At 37.1% G+C, this 25,387-nt stretch overlaps 2 protein-coding genes and 1 long non-coding RNA gene across 4 annotated transcripts; 2 read left to right on the top strand and 1 right to left on the bottom strand.

Moving 5' to 3' along the window:
• The first annotated feature begins 1,171 nt into the window (after positions 1-1,171).
• LOC562362 (interferon-induced very large GTPase 1) lies at positions 1,172-22,112 on the top strand. Of its 2 annotated transcripts, none has more exons than XM_021470089.3 (4): positions 1,172-1,295; positions 2,688-2,750; positions 15,374-16,236; positions 16,856-22,112. In XM_021470089.3, exons 1-4 carry the CDS (start codon positions 1,280-1,282, stop codon positions 20,591-20,593), a joined length of 4,680 nt encoding a protein of 1,559 aa, XP_021325764.3. In that variant the 5' UTR covers positions 1,172-1,279; the 3' UTR covers positions 20,594-22,112. The 2 variants fall into 2 exon arrangements, with proteins under 2 accessions (XP_021325764.3, XP_073795534.1); XM_073939433.1 differs by having other exon boundaries at positions 1,195-1,295; positions 15,365-16,236.
• LOC141380576 (uncharacterized) lies at positions 4,259-9,669 on the bottom strand. The gene is made up of 2 exons (XR_012398823.1): positions 9,428-9,669; positions 4,259-8,193 (listed from the first exon to the last, which is right to left on the bottom strand). It is a non-coding gene; the product is annotated as an uncharacterized lncRNA (long non-coding RNA).
• On the top strand, positions 20,602-21,549 carry LOC141380575 (interferon-induced very large GTPase 1-like). Its single transcript, XM_073939435.1, has one exon. It carries the CDS (start codon positions 20,602-20,604, stop codon positions 21,547-21,549), a length of 948 nt encoding a protein of 315 aa, XP_073795536.1.
• Positions 22,113-25,387: the final 3,275 nt, after the last annotated feature.

The raw sequence follows: 25,387 nt of genomic DNA on the forward strand, positions 1-25,387 counted from the left end.
AAATCAGCAAACCACTGCTTAATTGTGCTAAAATGGTGACCTCGATGTAGGCTTGTGGTTTTGTGCCCTACATAATAACCACTGCATTTATTGACTAGATTTACTGCACTCACCGGCATTTCCTTTCATTAATGTGGATTATAACTGAGATGAATTGTTGAAAATGTCAGAAAATGTCATTGTGACATGTTGTGGATTCCCCTCAGTGTGTGTGGGGGAATGATCTTCACTACACACTCCTGAAATGAGTGACTTTATTAAAGGAATCTAGCCTAAATATAGCTAAGGGAACTCCCCTGTGTTTATTCTCAGAAATAACGCGCACGCACATTTGTTAGAGTGTGAAGATAACTAGAACAAGTATACTTAGAGCAAAAAAAAAACAAAACAAAACAAAAGACTTCCAGTTCAATGGTCTTGAATGTTTAAGGAAAAGAAACAGGTGAGAGTGAAAGAAGCCTATTTTTCTTCAGAGACTTGCTAGTTTGGTCATCATAAGAATAAACATGTGAAGCAGCGACATCTGCCAGTCATAATAAACTCCACCACTCTCATGTGTTTAGAAACAAATAGTGCTGTGGGTTTACTTTTGTAGGTAATATTTCATTCGTTTGTGTAGATTTTGTGATTGTATAACCCCTTTGAAATGTGTAATAAAGGTGTAAACTCAAATTTTCTCTCTTTGTGTTTGTGTATAAAATATATTTATGACAGCTTTCTGTTGATTAAATCTTTTAATGTAATTTACTGCCCTATATTGCAATTAATTTTTCATGCTAAAGCCATAGTTATGTTATTTGCAAAAGGCATTAAGATTTCAAAAAGTTCACAAACATTTACCAAAACTAGCTTTAGAAAGAAAACTTTTAATACAACATAACAAATATTAAGCTACTCAAAAGATACAGCGTTTTTGTAGTTTCTTCTAAATTTGTGTTCAATATTCATTGCAGCTCCAAAACAAAATTCATATTAAATGCCCTGCAAAAGAAAGATATGAAATAACACAAAGGTAAATAGCCTAAGTGATGACATTTATAGAGTTGAGAACTCCAGCTTATTTTTTATAATTATTTTTAATTTTTTTGTTTTATTTTTTATTCATAAACATTCTCTAAAACTTACAATATGCACCCTATATGCCCCGCCTACACACACAAGTGCAGATTTTGGAGGGAACAAGAGCAGTTCCCTGAACAAAGGAAGTTTGACAAATCGCTCATGCATGTGTTCATTTCCGTGCTAAATTTCTCTCTCTTTTGGCTGTAACGAGCACGCAATGGCGTCAATTGCAGGTAAGAGTCAAATGCGTTGAAATAGATTTGTTTAATAAGCTGAAATATACTATTTACTTAAATTCTAAATGTAAGCAATTTTAATCTTATTTATTAGGTAAACCAGTAGCCCAGCCTAATTAAAAGCACCTTGAATATTTTTTAAAAGCAGTTTTTTTTACATGAGCCATTTTACAACACTGAGACTAACTTTAGTAATCGCTTTAAAACAAAAGAAGTAGATTTAATTAGCATTACTGATTGCACCCTTATACAGCATTTTGAAACAGAACAGTAAAATTTGCAATGATAGAAACGGTGAATATCGTCGATACATTGCCAGATGTACATAAAAATCCGATGCTGCCAGCGTATTGAATCTCAGTGTTGGGGAAAACAACACAAAGGAAGAACAAAAAGGTAGGCTACCCTTAGGGCCACCCCAAGCAACCATTTAGCCTGCAGTACAGAATGTACCATTTTGTTTTTCATGAGAGTAGGCAAACATTTGAACAATTCTTTCAAATGAAACTACTATAAGTAGCCTAATTAAATATTAGAAAATGGACCCCTTAGTCTGTTATGACGCATTTCACGTTCATTTTAAAAGTTGAAAAGTTTTTAATATTTAGATTTTTTTATAAATGTATGCACATTTATCAGTATTTCTGCATGTATTGGATAATCTTTGCATCAGATTACAAAAATGAAACAAAAGAGCGCATGTGTGTGGTGTGTGTGTGTGTGTAATGCAGTGTGTATGGTGGCAGAACAGTGAATCTGACATTATTCTCTCTTCCGGCTGCCGTTATCAGTCTCACACTATTGTTTTCCCCTTTCTAAAAGTCTTGATAACACCATCATTGAGTTTTTCTGTCATTATTTCAGCATATAGGTTTGTAAAAAAACTTTTGTTGTACTCTCCCATTCACTGCGCTCTGAGGTTTCCAACCACGAATTCACTGCTTAGAAACCCAGAAATGTGAAAAGGCTCCATTACGTCCATTTGTGAATATCGATATAACAAAGGTTGAAATGTTGTTTTTAAAGAACATGAAATATAGTATTTTTTCCCCCACAATGTCTGATATTCCAGCCTGATCTCACGAGAAAAAGTAAGTATTTTACGTTTTGCCAGTTTAGTGGCTAATTCGTACGAGTTCAGTCGTACGAAATGGTACGATTTTAAAAAGGAGGCGTGGCACCTAACCCCACCCCTAACCCCAACCGTCATTGGGGGATAAGCAAATCGTACTAAATTGTACGAATTAGAAAAAAATTAGAAAAATTTAAAAAATTAGAAAAAGTTACGAATTGCCGTGAGATTGTGTTGGATATTCACACATACCAACACCTTTTCTGTGGTCTGTACCATTATTCTTACAATACTTTTTCTCTTTGTTTTATCTTTAGGGAGTAAACGACAAATAGAAGATCGTACAGATCCACCCGACAAGAAAGCAAAAATGACTTGTGGTAAGAGTAATAATAATAAAATAGCCTAACACATGTACAAATGAATTAAAAACAAATTCTCCAGTAGCCTACTGACAACATTATTTCCTGACAGGAAATCCAATTTGGTCAGTAATCAAATAAATAATTCTGGGTTGGAATAACATATAAATATTGATAAGTTATTATTTAATAACAGAATTTGGTTTGGAACTGTTCATATTCAAACTGCATGCCATTTTATTTGCATTGTAGCTTTGTCATTTCTTCTTTATTATTCTGTTTTCAATGTCTGTTGTTCCCTGGTGCCACACTCATTCGTCTCCAGGAACATCCTTTGCGCCTGTTATTAATTGTCACCAAGTACCCCTTTATTACCATGTTTGTCTGATTGCCCTTCAACATTCAAGTGTTAAAAAATTATTATACTTTCAAATTACTTTAATGTACTTTTCAGATATATACTTAATATTCCACATAGGTAGGTCTAATACTTGACATGTAGGCTACTGATTGAAATGTTTTAGAATATTTGTCCTATAATTGTTCATTGACATATGCTTCAAAGTATAATTGCATGATCTAATTATACTTGGTCAGAGTAGAAATGGTCATGCCCAACTGAGCCTGGTTTCTCTCTAGGTTTTTTCCTTGACTTTGGTCAATTGGTGAAGTTTTGTTCCTCTTCACTGTCACCACTGGCTTGCTTTGTTTGGGACTTGTGAATCTGCACATCAATAGATTTGCTCTTCAGTGTTTGGACTTTCAGTAGTGAAAATTAAACCACACTGAACTGAACTAAACTGAATCTATACAATCTACATTGTAAAAGTGCCATAGAAATAAAGATTTATTAAAAAAATAAAGGGTTAGGAAACACTGCTCTAGAAGGTCTAGAAGCTTTGCAGTGTTTGTCTTTTTTAATGTGAATTGGCCCTGAAGCAAAGGTCTGACAGAGGATCATCCAGGTGTTGATGGAGAAGCTGATATAAATGTCTACTAAGCAGTCATATATACAGTGGGTACGGAAAGTATACAGACCCTCTTAAATTTTACTCATTTTCATCATTTTCATTAAAGTTAATTTTCTTTCTCAATGTACACACAGCACTCCATATTGACAGAAAAACACAGAATTGTTGACATTTTTTGCAGATTCATTAAAACAAATTATCACATGGTCCTCAGTATTTAGTCTCTTTGTTCACTCAAAGCATTTGTTTGTAAATACACAATACATTTTTGTGCTGCTCTTATTTTATGAGGGAGGTGGCACAGTTGCTCAGTGTTTAGCACTGTCGCCTCACAGCAAAAAGGTTGCTGATTCAAGCAGGGGCGTTGCTAAACATAAAGCTCTACTGAGGCACACAACATGCCTTCCTCAAAAAAAAAATGTAATTAATAAAAAAAAAATTATAATAATAATAATAATTATATATATATATATATATATATATATATATATATATATATTGTTACGACCCCCTCGTTTTGAGTCGCAACATAAAAGAGTTCGGACAACAAAAGAATGTATATGCAACTTATTTATTATACATAAAACTAAATAGAACAACAAATCAACAAACAAACGTCTAGGGGACAAATAAAGAAAATAACTACTTTAACTACACAAATAAATAATGCTAAACAAAACCATAAGGTTTCAGAAATGAAGAGATGATCTGAACACGAGGACGGCCCGTAGCCACCCCGTCCTCCAGAAGCTAGCACTCAAAACCCTTTTATTTGGTTTGAGCCAATTGGTGACAACCAGGCACCCAATCAGGATCTGCCACATCCATACTGAAGTCCTGGGGTCGTCACACCTCCCACTCCAAAAGGAGGTTCCCTAAAGAACCGACAAAAACAACTAGTGGAACAAACAGAACATAAACCAACTAAATTGAAATTTACAATAACAGGAGTACTCATCTCCATAAATCTCACTCCAGTTTTCTCCCCGACTCCTGGGCCCTAGGAAATCAGAGTAAAGACTAGAGATAGAAAATGAGAGAGAGAGACAGAATCGAGAGAGAGAGAGAGAGAGGGAGAAAGACAAACAAAAGATATGCCCAACCTAATGGGACATTTTACACTCTTGAGAGAGCGTCAGCAATCAGGTTGTCTTTGCCACGAATATGTTTAATCAGCAGAGAGAATGGTTGCAATATAAGGCTCCATCTCATAATCCGCTGGTTCTTTCCACGCATTCGATCCAAGAAAGTTAAAGGATTATGGTCTGTATAGATGACAATAGGACCACAAACTGAACTCAAATAGACCTCAAAGTGTTGAACAGCCAACACAAGAGCTAAAGCCTCTTTTTCCACTGTGGAATAGACCTGCTGATGACAATTGAATTTTTTTGAAAAATAACTGACTGGATGCTCAACTCCTTTGTCATCTTCCTGAAGAAGAACTGCACCAGCACCAAAAGCACTAGCGTCCACCGCTAGAAGAAAAGGTTTCTCAAAGTTTGGTGCAGTCAACACCGGAGCATTAGCTAAAAGAGATTTAGCATTATCAAAAGCACATTGACACTGCACTGACCAATGGAAAGGTCTTTTTGGGCTCAATAAATCTGTCAGAGGGGCAACAACATCTGCAAAATTCTTACAAAAACCTCTATAGTAACCCACCATTCCGAGAAAACGCCTTAACTCACGACGAGTAGTGGGAGTGGGAAAACTAGAGATGGCTTCAACTTTAGCAGTAATAGGACGAACGCACCCTCTGCCAACCACCTTACCCAAATAAGTCACTGTAGCCTTACCAAACTCACACTTGGCAAGATTAACAGTCAAGTTAGCTTTAGCTAAACGTTCAAACAGTTCTCTAATTTGTGCTAGATGTTCTGACCAAGTAGAACTGTACAGCACAACATCATCCAGGTAGGCTTCACATCCCTGCATCCCTGATAACACTTGATTTACCAGACGTTGAAAAGTCGCTGGAGCATTTCGAACTCCAAAAGGCATAACTGTGTACTGTAGGAAACTGTCTGGTGTAATAAAAGCAGACAATTCCTTAGCACGAGATGTTAACGGCACTTGCCAATATCCTTTTAAAAGATCAAACTTACTCACAAACTGTGCAGATCCTACCCGATCTACACAATCATCGATTCTGGGTAAAGGAAAACAATCAGGTTTTGTAAGTGAATTGAGCTTCCTATAATCAGTACAAAACCGATAAGATTGATCTGATTTAGTCACTAGAATGCAGGGGGAGCTCCACGAACTAAAACTGGGTTCTGCTAATCGGTGAGCAAGCAAATATTCCACTTCTTTCTCAAGGAGTTTCCTTTTAACAGGATTCACCCGATATGGATGTTGTTTTACAGGTGAAGCCATCCCAACATCAATGTCATGTTGAATGACATGAGTTTGAGTAGGAACATCAGAAAAGATAGAAGGGAATGAATTTACCAACTCAATGATACTGGTCTTCTCTGGTTCGCACAAATGAGACAGATGATGAGAGAGATTAACAAGAAATTCCAAATTATTCAGGCGTCCTTCCACAACTCCTCGTGAAGGACCACTCTTTTCATCCAGATCAGTAGTCATGTCCACAGAAGCTCCTGAAACACTGGAGTCAAGATCGGAGGTCACGACATGTACTGAAAGAGATGAAACAGGGCTCAAGTATGGCTTCAGCAAGTTAACATGGCAAACCTGTACTTTCTTTCGTCGATCAGGTGTACTTAAAAGATAGTTGTTATTCGTGTAACACTTTACTATGGTGTATGGTCCACTAAACCTAGCCTGAAACGGACTACTTAAAACAGGAAGCAATGCTAAAACTCTATCGCCAACCTGAAAACTTCGGAGTTTAACTTTGCGATCAAACAACCTCTGCATCTTTTCCTGAGACTTACCTAGTTTTCGCAAAGCGATAGCTCGAGCTTCATAAAGTCGATAACGAAAACCACTGACATAATCTAGAACATTCTCAGGTGGATCAGTGATGTTCCATTCATCGGCTAAAACAGCAATCGGGCCTCGGACTGTGTGTCCGAACACCAACTCATTGGGGCTAAAACCAGTGCTCTCCTGAACAACTTCACGAATAGCCAACAACATCCAAGGAAGTCCATCCTCCCAGTCACAATCAAGTTCAACACAATAGGATCTCAAAAGTGACTTAAGAGTCTGGTGGAACCTTTCTAAACCTCCCTGACTCTGAGGATGATAAGCACTTGAGATATTGTGTTTAACTTTTAGTTGTTGTAGAACTTTTGAAAATTGTCGGGACATAAAATTTGAACCTTGATCAGACTGAATTGTTTTTGGAATACCAAAGATAGACATGAAATTTGTCAAAGCCTTTAAAATCGATTTTGTTGTGATCGATCTCAATGGATAAGCTGTAGGATAGCGTGTAGACTGGCACATTACAGTAAGCAAATAAGCATGTCCGGCCTTAGATCGGGGTAAAGGACCCACACAATCTATGATTAGATGTTCAAAAGGGGTAGTACAAACAGCAATGGGTTGCAAAGGAGCCAATGGAATACGTTGATTAGGCTTCCCGGTCATTTGACAGTTGTGACAAGACCGTATGTATTTAGTCACATCTTTCTTGAGTCTAGGCCAATAAAATTCCCTCAAAATCCTATCACATGTCTTTCTTACCCCCGTATGACCAGCAGGGCCTTGGTGTGACAGCCTTAAGACATCATGACGAAAAATTGAAGGAACCACAATTTGGATCCTAGGATCAAGAGAAGAGTCAGAAGACATAGGCTGTTGTCTGCAAAGCAACCCATCCCGAAGAATATAAGACGTGGAGACTTTGTTTTCTCCACCAGCATTGACTAAGGAAAACATCTCCTGAACAGCTTCATCCGCATGCTGGGCTTTTATCAGCTCAGCTCGAGTAACACTATGAAGTGGAGATAGCAAACAAGTGTTAGCATTAGCATCACAAGGTGGACTTTCAGAAAGTGAAAGAGGCTTTTCAATAGGTGCATCAACAGATGTAATATTGTGCACAGGAGTCTCTTCATCTACAGTAGTGGTGTTCACAGTACCAGGCTCTAGTGAAGAGTCTGTAGATGAAATAAAAGTATCACTAAGAACACTTCCCGTCTCATCCAACACACCTCTTTTAGTCATCGCTCGAGTTACTGCACATGCTGGGAACAAATCAGAACAGTCAGGAGACTTATTCAATCCTTCAACAGAAGGAAACACAACAGGTGGAATTTCACCAGCAGGTTTCTCCCACACATTACCACCAGCCAAGTCATTTCCAAGTATAAAGGTGACACCAGGAATAGGAAGGTTAGCACGAACTCCTACAACTACATCACCTGTTACAAGTTTGGAGTTAAGGTGAATGTGGTGCAATGGAACTTCCATGTAGCCCATTTCAAGCCCTCTGACCAGCACATGAGACCCAGTAGCAGTACGTTCAGACAAAGGCAAAAGTCCTTGCATCAAAAATGACTGTCCAGCACCTGTATCACGAAGAATACGAACAGGAACAAATTCATCAGAATCAGGCAAAGAAACACTACCATCAGTAATGAATGGCCCAAAATCCACACTGGTCTTATCCTCCATTTCACTGATATTTATTTTCTCAATCTGCTTAGTGCTAACATTGTGATTCACTTTTGAAATCAAACCAACAGGTTTAACAGATTTATCTTTCTTTTTTAAAATAGCACAGTCAGAAATTTTATGTCCTTGTTTTTTACAATAAAAACAAATAATTTCACCTTTTTGACGTGTGAGTGAAACATTTTCAGCAGGAACTGACACAACATGCTGACGTGAAAGCATCTTTTTACTTTTACTCATAGAATTCAGCTTTAATCTACTCATATCATTTACATGAGCAGTATTCTGGTGAGTGAGAGTAAATTCATCTGCCATAAGTGCAGCCTCAGACAGTTTAGTCACTTTATGCTCATTAAGATACATGGCCACAGCATTTGGAACACAGCACTTAAACTCTTCAAGAAGAATGAGCTCTCTAAGCTCCTCCTTAGATTTAATTTTTACAGATGAGCACCAGCGGTCAAACAGATTTTCTTTCTCTCTAGCAAACTCAAGAAAAGTGCTTTTCTCAGATTTAAAATGAGTTCTGAATTTTTGTCGATAAGCCTCAGGTGCTAATTCATAAGCTTGTAAAATAGCGGACTTCACAATCTCATAATCGCTACTTTGCTCTGTAGTCAACGCTGAATACACATCCTGTGCTCTCCCTATCAACACGCACTGCAATAATAATGTCCAAAAAGTCTTTGGCCACTTTAATGACTCTGCAACACGTTCAAAATGCTGAAAGTATTTCTCTACTTCCCTCTCCAAAAACGGCGGCACTAGCCTAATGTTTTTGTGTACATCAAACACATTTGACTCAGCAGCTGAAATTACAGGAGCTTGATGTGATTTTAATTTCAATTCCAGCTCAAGTTTTCGCAATTGAAACTCTCTTTCCTCTCGCTCTTTCTGCAACTCCAACTCCATTTTCCGCATTTCTAACTGTTGTTGCATTTTCTTTACTTCAAAATCATTCTCTAACTCTTTCTCTTTCAAAGCACAAACATCACGCTCGGCTCTAAATTTTTCCGCATCAACACACAGCTGTTTTTCTTGCAACGACATTTCACTAAACTTTGCATTTAGATCGACACTACAAACAGGAGACGATACAGACTCATCAGGAATAATAGGAGCTCTTACCTCTAAAACGCCGCGTTCACAAAGTGCGCTCTTCACAGCTTTCATCAGCGTTTCCTTGAGTTTCTTGTCATTACTCGTTACCTCAATATCAAAACGCTCCGCGATCTGCAACAGTTCCTCCTTCGTACATCTCTCCAGTAGTATCTCCGAAGGAAATGCAAAGAAATCTTCAATAATTGATGAAGACGACATGACTGCCAACAGCAAACGCTCTAACAACAACAACAAAGCGCGCACACACTGAAGCGCACGTGAAACTAGCGCCTAACAACTACAAATCCCATCAGCCACTTCGCCAGGAACAATAACAGCAGACGCGCTCAGTTTACAAAAACTCACCGTTATAAGAGATTACTATAAACTATAGTTACTCTATTAATCGGAGGGCATCGTAATTAACAAATACGGAAAAAACAAAGTGTCACCTTATGAAAAGAATGAAAATGAGAGACTTCAGTTCCTACCTACACGAAAAATAACTAACTTAACCTACCTAATCTTCAAAGGTGTACCGGACTCGGGGCGGCTTTTAAACGCTAAGCTCGAGGACAATTGGCATAGCCAAAAGCCCGATGCGTACCCCCGACAGAGACTTAATAATCTCCATCCAGAATAACCTTCAAAAATAAAAAAGGCAAAATAACAAACTAAAATAACAAATAGTGTCTCGATGGAAGGATTACAAACCCAGCTGAGAACACTCTAACTACCTGAAGTCTACTCATTTACATTGGTGAACACAAACAAAATGCATTACCTTATGTGTAGTTAAATTATCCGGACGAGCGCCCAATTTTATGTTACGACCCCCTCGTTTTGAGTCGCAACATAAAAGAGTTCGGACAACAAAAGAATGTATATGCAACTTATTTATTATACATAAAACTAAATAGAACAACAAATCAACAAACAAACGTCTAGGGGACAAATAAAGAAAATAACTACTTTAACTACACAAATAAATAATGCTAAACAAAACCATAAGGTTTCAGAAATGAAGAGATGATCTGAACACGAGGACGGCCCGTAGCCACCCCGTCCTCCAGAAGCTAGCACTCAAAACCCTTTTATTTGGTTTGAGCCAATTGGTGACAACCAGGCACCCAATCAGGATCTGCCACATCCATACTGAAGTCCTGGGGTCGTCACAATATATATATATATATATATATATATATATATATTTTTTTTTTTTTTTTTTAATAAAACAAATATTATAAATAAATAAAAGTATTATTCTTATTATACAATTATAAAAAATATAAGTTTATCCTAAATGTAACTGAAAAATAATAGAAAATAAAGTGATTTGAGTTATGTCAGAGATGTATGGATGCAGTCCTCCAAGCTCATGATGGAGTCAGACACAATATTCATTCTGTTTCCACTGCAGCAGGACTTTATATTCTATACTGGACATTATTTCTGTTCAGTGACAAGACTTTAGTTTAAGCAAAATCAGACCTTACTGTCCTAATGAAATCATTAATAATCAAGGCATGATCCTATTTTATTGTGCTCAAATATGCAAAATCTAGAGGCCTTTGCCTTTTATATAAGACACTTGTGACACCAAATGATTAACTAGAAGTCAACATTATTTGTTGATCCTAATACTTGGATAGGAGACAAAACTTTTGTCAGGTAGTGTACTAGTTACCCCAAAAATGTACTCTTAATTCGTGACTACTGTAACTCGGGGAGTGACACAGTGACAACAGAGGTGAGGATCCACATGCAGGTTTAGTAGCGTGGCGCAGACCCAACTGCATGCTCAGACCTGCTGGCTCAGACGGCTAGACCTGCACTTCCAGACCTTCACAGTGCCACCTGCTGTTTAAAAGATCGACTAACCTGATCCAGCTGCTTCTAAATAATATTTTAAATTATTTTTCTACTATAAAATATTAGGCTATGATTAAATAGATTAATATATGAAATATTAAAAATACTAGATTTTTGATTTTATGCATTAATTCTGTTGTATTTTTATTAACTGTATTTGTAAATAGATATTGTTCAGTTACTTAAATATTTTCAGACATTTTTTTATCATTAAAGATTTATCACTGTTTCGTATTGAGTTGAGGAAGTGAATATTATCTTCATATACAATACATTTCTTCACATACAATAAATTATAGTACTCTGAGTAATTTTTGTGTACTTTTTCATGAGGTCCTACAAGTCAAGTTGTAAACAATGCAGAGAAAAAGGGTGAAAATAATAATTGGAGTATTAATTATTTTTACGTAGAAAATAACATTAAATAAAATAAATGCTTTACATTCTTATTTGGGAGATTTTTCATTTCTAGAGCAAAAAAACTGGAAATATCTGCAGTCTTTGGCACATTGTATTAGTGTTGGCAGAGACCCACTTTTTAAATTGTAAAATCAATCTGGGAAAAAATACACACCACAAGCAAATTATTTTTGATTTCACCCAAGAGAGCTTATATTGTAAATTCTATGCAGATTAACTGATATTTTGATTTCCAAAAAACGTGTTTGTAATCATTACAGAACTTATAAATAATTGATAAACTGTTATTGTGTTACTGTTATTGTCTTTAGTAGCACTTTCAGAAAGATAATACTGTAACATGTACAGTAGACCTATACAGCACTAAAATGTTACAAATAATAATTGCGCTATATATTATACATTTTACTTTAACATTTTTACTTGACAGTTTTTTTATTTTGCCAGAAAACATTGCTAGAAAATTGTCCCAGATTGGTACAATAATACATAAAATAAGAGCAGGCTGTAAATATCATAAAATAATGCTCTTTTGACACTAATTTTGATAAAATCAAACACTGAAATAATTGCTTGTTAGTGTAATATTTTACATCATATTGATTTATGCCATAAAACTTGGTAATTTTCTGGAATCGCTTTAATAATCAATAACCTTATGGGCGTTTCTGATGTTGCTACTTGCTAGAAAGTGCTGGTCTGAGTGTGCAGTTGGGTCTCCGTAGCTGCCGCTTCACCCAACCCAACAGCAGGGGGCATTGTCTGGTCTGGAAGTGCAGGTTTGTGCGCGCAGGTCTAATGCCTAGTTCAGACTGCGTGATTTTAGCCCCGATTTTGGCTCGCCGACAGGTTTTGAGAAATCGCCGACAAATGCCTGAAATCACAGGCAAATCGCTGCTCGTGCACGTGAGTGACAATCACACAGTATGAACTATCAAAGACGCGATCTGAGAGAATCGCCGATGAGTCGCCGATGCCTGCGAGATATTTGGAGTGCTGAATATCTGGAGCTGTCGGCGATTCAAATCATGCCGTGTGAATTAAGTTTTGACTGAAATAACATCAGCCATCGCCTACAGCCAATGAGAGAGCAGCTTTCACTTGTGTGTGCGTGTGTGCGTACCAGCTGCAGGCTAGCGGGAGGCTGGGGGAGAAGTTAAAAGCGCTCTTTTTCGGTTTATTTGGACCCACGAAATGGAGGAAAAACTAGTGCAGGTTTGACAGGACTCAGGAGCAACCGTGTCTGTTTGACGTTTTATACATAAAGAAATTAGTTTATTATCAACGTTAAGGAGAAATGGCTAATTCCCTTTAAACCCAGGTGAGCAAATATGGACATTTTCTACCCCATTAAAGGCTTCTTTCTCATTATGTAGTTAATAACAAAAGACATACTACGTGTTTCCGGGCCTGCAGCTTTCCTTTACTCAGCGTGGTCAGGCAAGCAATGGACAACACGGGTGCAAACAGATATATAAAGGCAGTCCAGAATCGTAGTCAAAGGATCAGGCGAGAGGTCGAAAGGCAGGCAGCAGACTGAGACAAAAAGACAAACTAGGCTAGGTCAAAAACACAAGAAAATACAAGACTAGGAAAATATGTTGAAATGTCAGTTTACAGATAACAAGACTCAGCAATGAGTATTTCAATGTGAGCTGTATATATGTGTGTGTAATCAGTACTTGAGCAGCATCAGCTGTGTCTATGCAATCAGTCAGAATCTGGAACCGGTTGTGTGTGTGGAGCATGACTGGTTATATAGTCCATTTGCAAGCAGATTTGTAGTCCTATGTGTGTGTGAGTGTTTACCAGAGACCTCTAGTGGTTAGATCGCTGGTGATCATAACAACTACTCACTTTCGGTTAAATGCAGTTTAAAAAGTTTGGGTCACAATACTTGAAAAAAAGAATACAAAGTCATGACTTTCCCTTTTCATTAATGTTTCACTGTATTCAGGGCCGGATTAACCAATGGGCCTTATGGGCACAGGCCCAGGGGCCCGTGCGCACTAGGGGCCCCTGCGAGGGGAGAGAAAAAAAGACAATTTCGGAGTGTCTTTTTAGGCTAATTGCAAATAGCGCATCTAGTTGGACTAAGCTATTCAGGGTTTACGCCCATCGATGCCTGATTGATAGAGACAAGATGAGTAAAGAGCAATGAAGTAATACAGCCGCAGTGGCGCACCTTGTAAGGCACACGGCATAATATTTTGACGCGATTCATAACATCGGTTCGAATCCACCATCAGTTGAACTTGTGCTACTTTTTTTTCTCCCCATTACATATCAGATTGGAAATATATTTATTTTAAACAGGAAAGAAACATTTTTTAAAAATAATGCAAATGTGATATAAAGTCACAAGTGTCTCGTGGGTATTTAATAATGTTTAGCCTTATTATAGGCGCCTGTCGCGCCTCCCTCTCTTCAAAAACTCTATTGCTCAGACAACTGTATTTCCTCTTAGCAAAAAAAATCGCGATCACACATTAATATTATTATTATATTTAAATTGCATTTCTTTCTTTAACTAAACAGAATGCTGTAATTGGTCAAGCGCGGAAACGTCAGTTTTGTAATAACCCGCACTAAACTGAGCGGACTTCAGTGTAACGTTATATCTGTCATAGATCAAAAATGAGTGGACAAGTGGATTTAGCAAACGCGAGAGAAAGAGGAGAGGAGGCATCTTTATTGAGGCATTTTCCATACACACCATCTTTAAACAGACCCGTGATCAGGAGAATGAGGGTACAGAAGAAGACGTTAACTTTAAATGATGAGTAGCTAGCAATAACCAGGCGGAGGAGGCTAACGGCAGATATAATTGGATTTATCGTGTGAGAGACAGACAGAAAAGGAGAGAAAGAGAGAGAGAGAGAGAGAGAGAGAGAAAGGCCCAGAAGAGGAGAGAGACGGGAGAGAAGAGGTATAGTGAGTGTGATTTCGGATACTTTTAGGTTTATAATCAAGTCTTCATCACGAGAAGAGTAGAGAAAATACAGGGAGAGGAGGAGAGAGACAGTAAATTAGTGTTTATATTATGAAAGACTCAGATTTATAGAACTCAGATTCATAGAACTGGATTGGAGAAGCATTGTGGGTTATATGCCATGGCAATAATATGCTTTATAAGTTTGTAAAAGCAATACACTGAAATACCCTTAAAAAAATTATATATATATATATATATATATATATATATATATATATATATATATATATATATATATATGTAGTTTTATTAGTATTTTTATTTAATGCTTTGAAAAATAATTTAAATCTTTGCAGACTATAAATCCATATGTACTATATATCATTTATTTAAATATGTGGGCAACAAATTATAGATTCATTTTATTTAAAAATTATTATATTATTCTTATTTTTTAAATTCAACTATAGGGGTGCGGCCAGGTAGGGGGCCTTACAAGACAATGTGCCCAGGGGCCCCTGAGTTCTTAATCCGGGCCTGACTGTATTGTTTAATCATTTTAAATGTTTATTTTACACAAAATTAAACATTCATTATGATTTTATCTATTTTTTATTTCTCATTTTTTATTTCTTTGAATTGAGTTTGTTTCATTTTAGTATGTTGACTGACTGACTGCCTTACTGGATATTTAGCAATATGAATAATGCAGAAATATGATTCTTTATATTAAACAGAGGCTTCAGATGATTTAAGGATCGTCCTGCTGGGAAAAACCAGAGTTGGGAAGAGTGCGACTGGAAACACCATCTTAGGGAGAGAAGCATTTATTTCAGATGTGTCTCAAGAGTCAATTACTAAAGAGTGTCAGAGAGAAACAGCTCAAGTCAATGGCAGATCCATTACTGTGATCGACACTCCTGGACTGTTTGATAAAAGCAGTCAAAAAGGGATCCAGAGTGATATCATAGAGTGCATCTCAATGACTCTGCCTGGACCACATGTGTTTCTCCTACTGATATCTGTGGGACAGTTCACTGTGGAGGAAGAAAACTCAGTGAAGAAAATTATGGAGACATTTGGTGAAAACTCCCTTATGTACACTATGGTGCTCTTCACCAGAGGAGATGATCTAAAGAAGAAGACCATTGAAGAGTATCTGGGTGCACCTGGATCTGCTCTAATGAGCCTCATTGAACAGTGTGGAAACAGATACCATGTGTTCAATAATAATGAGACCGGAGACCATATGCAGGTGACTGAACTACTGGAGAAAATTGATGGTATGGTGGCAAAAAACGGAGGAAGTTTCAACACATTTAAAATGTTCAGACAGATGGAAAGAGAACAAGAACAACAAACAAAGATGCTTATGAATGAAATAGAACAACTGAAAAAAGAGAAAAATGAACTTATTTCCAAACATGAAGAAGAGAAAGAAAGTATAAAGATGAAGATGGAGGAAGAAAAAAAGACACTTCAAAATAAATTCCAGAATGAAAAATTGCAATTTATGAATTCTAATCCCCAATTTCAAACTATGGAGAGTGAAACAGAGAGAAGTAAAGACATAGAGAACATGAAAATGTGCTGTGCAATTTCTTCTCAGGTAAGTGATAACCTAACATTTTTACATGGGTCAGGAGCAACTGGAGGATTTAGAACCATTAAAAAAATCCTATTTTTTTCCATTTACTATTCACAAATTCTGCAGATGTTTACTTTTATAGTCTACATATATAATCTGGGGGCGATGCAGAGGCGCAGTAGGTAGTGCTGTCGCCTCAAAGCAAGAAGGTCACTGGTTCGAGCCTCGGCTGTGTCAGTTGGTGTTTCTTTGAGGAGTTTGCATGTTCTCCCTGCATTTGTGTGGGTTTCCTCCGGGTGCTCCGGTTTCCCTCACAGTCCAACAACATGCGGTACAGGTGAATTGGATAGGCTAAATTGTCTGTAGTGTATGAATGTGAATGTGTGTGTGTATGGATGTTTCCCAGAGATGGGTTGCGGCTGGAAGGGCATCCGCTGCGTAAAAACATGCTGGATAAGTTGGCGGTTCATTCCGCTGTGGAGACCGGTTTAATTAAGGGACTAAGCCGACAAGAAAATGAATTGAAAAAATGAAAACATATAATCTGTACTGACATGCCTTCACAAAATCATTCTGTCCAATTACAGTATACATATTTTTTGTATCTGTATATTTACAAATGAATCATTCTTATTTACAGAGAGAAAGAAAAAACCCAAAGTATGGATTACAAACCAATGAACAACTCGAAACACTCTACCACAGACTAGATCTGAAAAAAAAGCATAATATAACGAGAATTCTAGAAATCACCAAGTCTTCAATTCAGACACAGGAGCCACAGAAAGAGAATGAACTGGCAAACTCATTTCTACAAAGGCTGATAAACATGGATTACAAAGCAAGATACACTGTAATAAAGCAAAAAAAGACAGATAAAGACCCCAGAACTCTCACCACCAAGAAAGGAGATGGAGTTGATGGTGCAAACAATGAGCCAGATATTCACCCAATGGATGTTCAGATGGCTGTGTTTCATTGTGCTGATGTTTTCCTGAAGCAGCTGATGGTGACTAAACTCTCTCAGTGTCAGTTTGCTTTGCCTCTGCTTGTTCCTGATCCATCTACACAACAGATTGAGTTTCCTCTCTGGACATTCAGACAAATCAACAAGAGCTGGAAGATGAAGACCACTAATAATGAAACCATCAGTCAAACCCAGCCCATCTACAAGGCTGAGACTCCAATGGTGTTTTTCTTCAGGTTTGGCTCTGTGTCTTCATCTAAATCTCAGCTGGTGAACAGTCTGATCAATGAGAGACACAACACGTTCTTCCACAGGAACTGCCCAGGCAGCAGCAGAACCAGATTACTGATGGACGGAGTGGTGGAGATCGCCTGGTACTGTCCATCTGGGAGAAACACAGATACATTTGATGACTGTGTTGCTTTCTGTAATCTTCATGGTGACGCAGCAGACAATCAGAAACAATATGAGATTCTGACCAGTATGAGTTCAGTAAATGTCCTTTTCTTACCTGATTTTGGACAGATGAACCATTATAAGGGTTTGGTGACATCACTCTGCAAATCTCCTCAACCTCTCATTTGCCTGCTCACAGACAATAACTGTGATAAAACTGAACTGGGGAATGGAAATTACAAAATTGGTCTTTCTGACAAAAATCCATGTGACACATCTAATCAAATAAGAGAGACTATCAGAGAGACTCTGCAGAAAAAGACCTTCAGACTAGAAGATGTGGCCAAAAACCCAGGAATCAGAGTAGATGAGGAGGATCCAGAGTGTCAGAGAGGGAAACAGGCAGCACTGAAGATCATGGATTTACTGAGAAGAAAAGATCCATCAACAGTGAGAGAAACAATCCTGCCCTGTCAGGGTAAACTGTGGCATGACTGGTGTAAAATGAACAAAGAGCTGCATCGTCTACGAGGAGAAAATCTGGAGGAAGATAAAAGCAACAAACTGAAGAAGATGAGAGAAATAAGAGAAGAGCAGGTGGCACATGGATTGAGTGAGTTTATGAGGACATTTATTGAACAAATGAATTCACAGAGAGACAATGAAAGAAACTATTTCCTCAGATGGATGATGAACATGTTGGATGAATTCACTTCAGAGAAGCTCCGTGAACTTCATAAGCAGTATGATATAAAATGGAAAAAAGTCTTAGAATTGAAAAAGAATCCTAACCATAAAGGTCGATTGCAGACTGAAGAAGCAAACCTGGTAGCAATATTAGAACAAATCAATCATACAGGGTTTGGCTTGGAGCACATCATGAGAGAGTGCGGTCAGATCTATGAATCTTGGTCATCTATGAAGAAGAATAACGAAGGTCTGCAATTTGACTTCTGTTCTCTCCCAATTTTTGCAGCAGAAATGATGATCTCTGGATTCCCCCTGGAGCTGATGGATGGAGATGCTGCTCATGTTCCTCTGATCTGGGTCTCTGCTGTTTTAGATGAACTTGTAAAGAAACTGGGAAACAAGAAAATGTTTGTGCTGTCAGTTTTGGGGATTCAGAGCTCTGGGAAATCCACCATGCTGAATGCCCTGTTTGGTCTGCAGTTTGCCGTCAGTGCTGGCAGATGCACCCGAGGAGCTTTCATGCAGCTGCTCAGAGTCTCGGATGAGATGAAAACAGAGCTGAAGTTTGACTATTTTCTGGTTGTTGATACTGAGGGGCTTCGGGCACCAGAAATGCAGGAAACATTAACGAACTATCGTGACAATGAACTGGCCACATTTGTTGTTGGTCTTGGAAACATGACACTGATCAACATTTTTGGAGAAAACCCAGCTGAGATGCAGGACATTCTTCAGATTGTTGTTCAGGCCTTCATGAGGATGAAGAAAGTCAGACTAAATCCAAGCTGCATGTTTGTGCATCAGAACGTCTCAGACGTCACAGCTGGAGAGAAAAACAGGGAAGGAAGGAGAAGACTTCAGGAAAGACTAGACAAAATGACTGAACTCGCTGCAAAAGAGGAAGTTTGTGATACAAGTGGGTTTAGTGAAGTCATTGCATTTGATGTCCAGAAGGATGTGAAGTATTTCCCTCAGCTCTGGGAGGGAAATCCACCAATGGCTCCACCAAACCCAAACTACTGCGAGAACATTCTAGAACTGAAAAAAAGTATTCTAACACATGCTTCACAATCAGACGGCATAATGCTGACACAACTAAAACACAGAATTAATGATCTCTGGGAGGCTTTACGCAATGAAAACTTTGTGTTTAGTTTCAAAAATTCTTTAGAAATTGCAGCATACAAGAAAATTGAGACCGAATACAGCAAGTGGACCTGGAGCCTTCGGAGTGCCATGCTGGAAATTGAGCAAAAGCTGCACAACCAAATAGAAAATGAAGCAATTCAGGTTGTTGAGGAAACCGATCTTCAAAGCGAACTGAAGGAAAGAAGTGAAGAAGTGAAAAAGACAATGTCTGAATTCTTTGAGAAGGACAGAGATGCAAATATACTGAATCAGTGGAAAGGTTTCTTTGAGATTAAAATGAGTCAGGTTCAAGAAAACATTGTGAGAGAAACTCTGAGGAAATTAAATGGGGTTCTTCAGCAGCGTCACCTGAAGAAAAAGATGGATGCTGAGAGGATACATCATGAAAACACACTGTTTGAAAAGAGCAAAGAACTTGCCTTAAAATCTGAAAACCAAGTAATTGATGAAAATACCATGAAAAAACAGTTTGATGCCTTTTGGAAACAACATACAGCAGAGATCATCAGAGACAACCCTTCAGCCAAAAACATTGACATAACAAGAGACATGAAAAAGCTCATCAGAGAGGGCTATGCAAGTCTCCCTTTAGACCATCTGACAGGCAGTGAGTACAAAGACATGAGCTGTTTGCCAAGCTATTCAGAATATGTGAAGTTGAAGAAATCTACTGGAATTACAGCAATTTTTACAAATTTGATCAAAAAAGGTCTAGATTTTATTGGTCTTAATTTATCTGTAGATGATGACGTCCAGATAAGAGCCTTAATCTCAGACATTGCTGAGCACACAGATAAAATGATTCAGTCCTATAACATTGCAAAGATGGGCTACAACATCAGCTACATTGAACAACTCAAAAATAACATAAAGACAACATTAGAGGAACATGAAAACAAAAAAAAGTTAATTATGTGTTCAAGAATGAGTTCTTCATTGATCTGGTGCTTTACCAATGTTGGAGAACAAGCAAGACATTCACAGACCAATACCAAATGTTCAGGGAAGTCAATGATCCTCTTCTCTATTTTGAGAAGAAGAGTGAAGAGTACTACAGAATCTTCCAGAAATACTGTACAGGAGCTTCATCAACTGCTGTCTTTGGTGAATTCATTTGTAATAAACTTAAAGAGCCCATTGAGCAGAGTGTCTACAAAACAACTGCCAGAGCTGTAGCAGATCAAATGAGGACAAACTGTGAAGCACTTAATGGAAACAGATCAAACCTGGAGAAACACATCCTGAAGACTCTGGCAGAAAAACAGGATTTCCAAGCATACATTAACTACATTAAAAACCCAAGAGAACACTTCAAAAATTTCATCAGAGATGAAGTCAACCAGTTTGTCACAAAAACATTTGAAAAAAATGTTCGACCCATGATGGAAAACAGTACTAAAGTGCTGCAGCAACAGATCACAAATGCAGCACGTGAATCCAGCAAACATGTTAAAGAGAATGATGGAGATGTTGGTTTTTGGTTGCGTCATTTCACTCAACAGCTCTCTGGTGTGCTGGTATTCTCTAAAAGTGACCTTATTGGAGTGAATCAAGGTGATGCTAATGTCAGTTTTCTAGAAGATGTGATAAAGAAAGAGCTTCCTTCTATTAAGTTTGACATTTTCAGTAAATTCCGCCCAGAGATGTTTCAAGTAAAGCTTGAACAGACAGACAGACCAGATGAGATTCTGATTGATCACTTCTGTCAGTGCTGTTGGGTTCAGTGTCCTTTCTGTGCCGCCATCTGCACAAACACCATAGAAGACCATCCTGGAGATCACAGCGTTCCTTTCCATCGTAATAATGGACTGAATGGATGGTTTTACAGAGGAACAACAAACCTGTCTATCAGCATCTGCACATCAGCAGTGGCCAGTGATCGACATTTTCGTAACAGCTCAGATGAGAGGATCCTCTGGAAGGAATACAGAATAGGAGGTCCTGAATATGCCTCATGGAGCATCACCCCAGATCTCTCAGAGCTTCCCTACTGGAAGTGGTTTGTGTGCAAATTCCAAAAAGATCTGGAAAAGCACTATGAAAAAACCTATCAGGGGAGAGGAAAGATTCCAGATGAATGGAGGAAATACACTCAAGAGGATGCTATTGAGAGTCTGAATAAATACATTTAAACAGCAATTATCAAAGACCCTTGAGGGTTATAGATGATATTAAAAAGCTGAGATTAATAATCCACAGACTTTGTTCATTAACATGCGGCTATGAGAATTTCAAAGTATTGTAACAAACATTTTAGCAGAACCATGCAAAGTAAAAAGGTTAAAAAATCACTGATTTTCATGATAGAAATTATTAAACAACAAATAATGCTGGTTCACATGAACTTTTTTCCAGCCAATATTTTCTAGTAAACTTGTTCTTAAGAGGATCAATACAATCACACCATAAAAACTGAACTTCGACAAGTAGTATGCATGTCTTTACCAAAAGCATATTCACTTAAATTCTTCTTTTTGTAGTTTGTTCCTTTTTCAGTTAATATACAGCATGTGTTTATTGTCATGTTTCCATTTAGAGATTCTGCATGTTTAACACAACACATATATTCAGTAGGTTTGGATAAACGTCTTACATTACAGTTTTGTGAAATATATTGAGACAGAAAAAAAATGCTTTCAAAAATTGAATGTGATTTGTATCATGTTTAAATACTAAATAAAATCAAGTGTTGATCAAATTTAGAGTATGTGTTGTTATTAAACAGATATTGTTGGGTCTAAAGTTAAGTTAAGCTAAGTTTTAAATCACTTATCCCAAATGGGATGGATGAAGAATCGGATCTGTCTGTGTTTCTTTAATGGACTGGTGATTACCCACAATATTGTGAACAGTGTATTTTTAGAATGAAGTAAATAATGACAATGTGTGGGTATGTGCTTTTAATGCAGGGGTGTCCAAAGTCGGTCCTGGAGGGCCGGTGTCCTGCTGATCTTAGCTCCAACTTGCTTCATCACACCTGTCTGGAAGTTTCTAGTATACCTAAGAGCTGGATTAGCTGGTTCAGGTGTGATTGATTAGGGTTGGAGCTAAACTCTCCAGGACACCGACCCTCCAGGACCGAGTGTGGACACCCCTGTTTTAATGTGTCTGATGGTTGGGATTTTCTTGTTGTATCGTTTGGTGAATGAAAGAGTAAGTGATGATTTTTCATGATTTTATCTTGATTCTTTGAACAAATGTGTCTTCTTTGATAAAGGAAATAATGGAAATAATAGGTGGATGTGACATTCCTCATGATTCATCTTATTTAATGATTTGAGATTAATTATTTTGTGAGAAGATTTAATTATCAAAACATAACCCAAACTAAATAACTATACTCATAATTAATAATCATTCAAGTGTGCAAGCAGGTGCAAATAATGAAATATATGATATAGCTTCAAATATAAACATACAACACAAGGTGATGGCAAAATGTGCTAAGATTTCAAGAAGAACTTGACCATATTAGTTTTAAATGTACAGATGTGAGGAGGATTGACTTATCTGGTTTTAACATTATTAATCAGAGGTGGATTGAGACACAAATTCCACCCTGGAACTGAAGCTGCAGCCCACATTACCACAGTGTGTTGACCACAATTCACTACTTATTTTTGTGTACAGATGATGAAATAATATAAGCAGTAGCCTACCATATGTAATAGATCGTTAAACAATTCATGGACAGTGTGTGACTAAAAGAGCACACATTACTGACAAATGTATACTGTACATACAATTAAATGCAAAAGAAAAAGAGTCTGAAAATTTTGTGTAGTCTGTAATTTGCTGATTGCTCTCAACATTTGAATACACATGAATATAAGCATGTAATAACAACAGTACAAAAAGGAATATAATATATAAACATATGTATAAATAGTTGTGGTAATTGTGTGAGCACCTTGTATCAATCAGGCTGTGGGCACCAAATGCTCAAAGAATTATGGGAATAGCAGTATTTTTGTACTTTGTGGGGTCATTTTTAGTCCCCATGAGGAAAACAGCTTGTTAATCACACAGAATGAAGTATTTTGAATACGTAAAATGCTGTTTGTTTCCTGTGAGGGTTGGGTCCAGGGGTGGACGGATAAGGGATATTCTACCAGAAATGTACATTTTCACAAAAAAACAGGACGGCCTGACTTAAGCTTGTCATCCTCGAAAAAATCATACAAAACAAGCATAAAATCATAAGTGATAGAACACATCCTTGACCACTGTCAGCTTCTCCTCTGTCAAATGATGTCTCTTTGAATCATATCCTTAAAAGTATATTGCATGCATTTTATGTTAAATTTAATGCAAATGTGACAGCACTGACAGAAACATAGGGTCAATGGTAAATTATTTGTACTATATATAGCATTTATTTGTAGAGTTTATTTATGATTTCATGTTTTTAATCAATTAACTTGCTGTTTAAGTATTTTATCTAAATAACAGTTTTTAGCATAACAAAACTATTGAAGCTGTATTGGGCTGAGCATAGATATATACATTAGATGTCGTCTACCCTGTTGTTGTCTATTGGAAGGAATGCGTCAATAGAGCCGCCATGTTGGAACAGGGTAGCGCTCCTTTGAAATGAATCCGGGACCAAGCTGCAGTGGAGGACTGTGGCCATCCAAAGCCAGAGATATACACATATACACATATATCTATGATCAGTGACAGTTGACAGTTTTCCTGGATGTTAGTGTGTAATTTTGTTTTTCTAATTACGAAAATTATAATTTTACATCATTTTTTTACATTGATGGATCAGTGACGGCACGGGCATTCCTGTACATGTAGTATGTGCTGTATTTCACTGTATGAAAGGAAATTATATAACATACAATTCATTATAAAGGGCAAATAATCATGAGAAGTGCAAATAATACCCACATGGAAAGAACCTACATGAGGATATATGTGTATATATGAAACCTATATGCAGTATACATGACGTCAAAATTATTAGCCTCCCTGAATTATTCGCCCCCCTGTTTATTTTTTTTCCCCAATTTCTGTTTAACAGAGAGCTGATATTTTCAACACATTTCTAATCATAATAGTTTTGATAACTGATTTATTTATTCTTTGTCATGATGACAGTAAATAATATTAGTGACATTTAAAGGCTTAACTTAGTTAATTAGGTTAACTAGGCAGGTTAGGGTAATTAGGCAAGTTATTGTATAATGATGGTTTATTCTGTAGACTATTGAAAAAAATGCTTATCCAGCATATGTTTTACGCAGCGAATGCCCTTCCAGCTACAACCCATCACTGGGAAAAATATTGCTTTATGTTTGACAAGTTTGACAAGTTTTTTTTTTTTTTTGCCTGATTTAGAAGTTACATAGACATGCAGTACTTTGTTCAGAATGTAAACAATGGATAAAAATTATTATGATGGACAAATATCAAATGGCTTTGGTTAATAGTGAACACAATTACCAATTCAGAATCAGAAATGTTAAGAGAATCTTAATAGTAAGTGATTTTTTCCTTATACTGATTTATTCTTTACTGGTCAAATATTATACTTGTTTATTAGGTGATTATTACTTTAATGAAATAAAATATATTTTCTGTCATAACTGGCTCATGTGAGACTGCATTTCCAAGCCCTAAGAACCAGACAATTGATCATTCATGAAGAACTTTATTCTACAGATTTAACAACCCTCATAGTATTTACTATTAATATTATTATTATTGTTAAAAAATAAATTATTGGGATTCAAAAAGGTATAAGTGAAAATGGACAAAAACAGTCTGTAAGTTAAACAGTATTGAACTGTTTTAAATAACAATAAAAATTCAGATTGATTTCAGAAATTACTGTAATTCTGCCCTGAATCTTTGAGCTGATTGAAACTTCCAGGATAAGGTAGTCTTTAAAAGGGCCATAATAGATGTGCAAAAGTCATTAATGCACATAAGAAATAGTCATACATTTTTTATTTACCACAA

The sequence above is a fragment of the Danio rerio genome, chromosome 23 (assembly GCF_049306965.1).
Source record: "Danio rerio strain Tuebingen ecotype United States chromosome 23, GRCz12tu, whole genome shotgun sequence".
NCBI lineage: Eukaryota > Metazoa > Chordata > Actinopteri > Cypriniformes > Danionidae > Danio > Danio rerio.

What these genes read in the sequence shown, in the direction of transcription:
- LOC562362 (XM_073939433.1), top strand. An exon ending in GAAAGCAAAAATGACTTGTG is followed by an intron (nt 2,751 to 15,364) that starts GTAAGAGTAATA and finishes TATATTAAACAG; the next exon opens with AGGCTTCAGATGATTTAAGG. An exon ending in GCTGTGCAATTTCTTCTCAG is followed by an intron (nt 16,237 to 16,855) that starts GTAAGTGATAAC and finishes TCTTATTTACAG; the next exon opens with AGAGAAAGAAAAAACCCAAA.
- LOC141380575 (XM_073939435.1), top strand. Translation starts at nt 20,602, where the DNA reads ATGAGGACAAACTGTGAAGCACTTAATGGAAACAGATCAAACCTGGAG.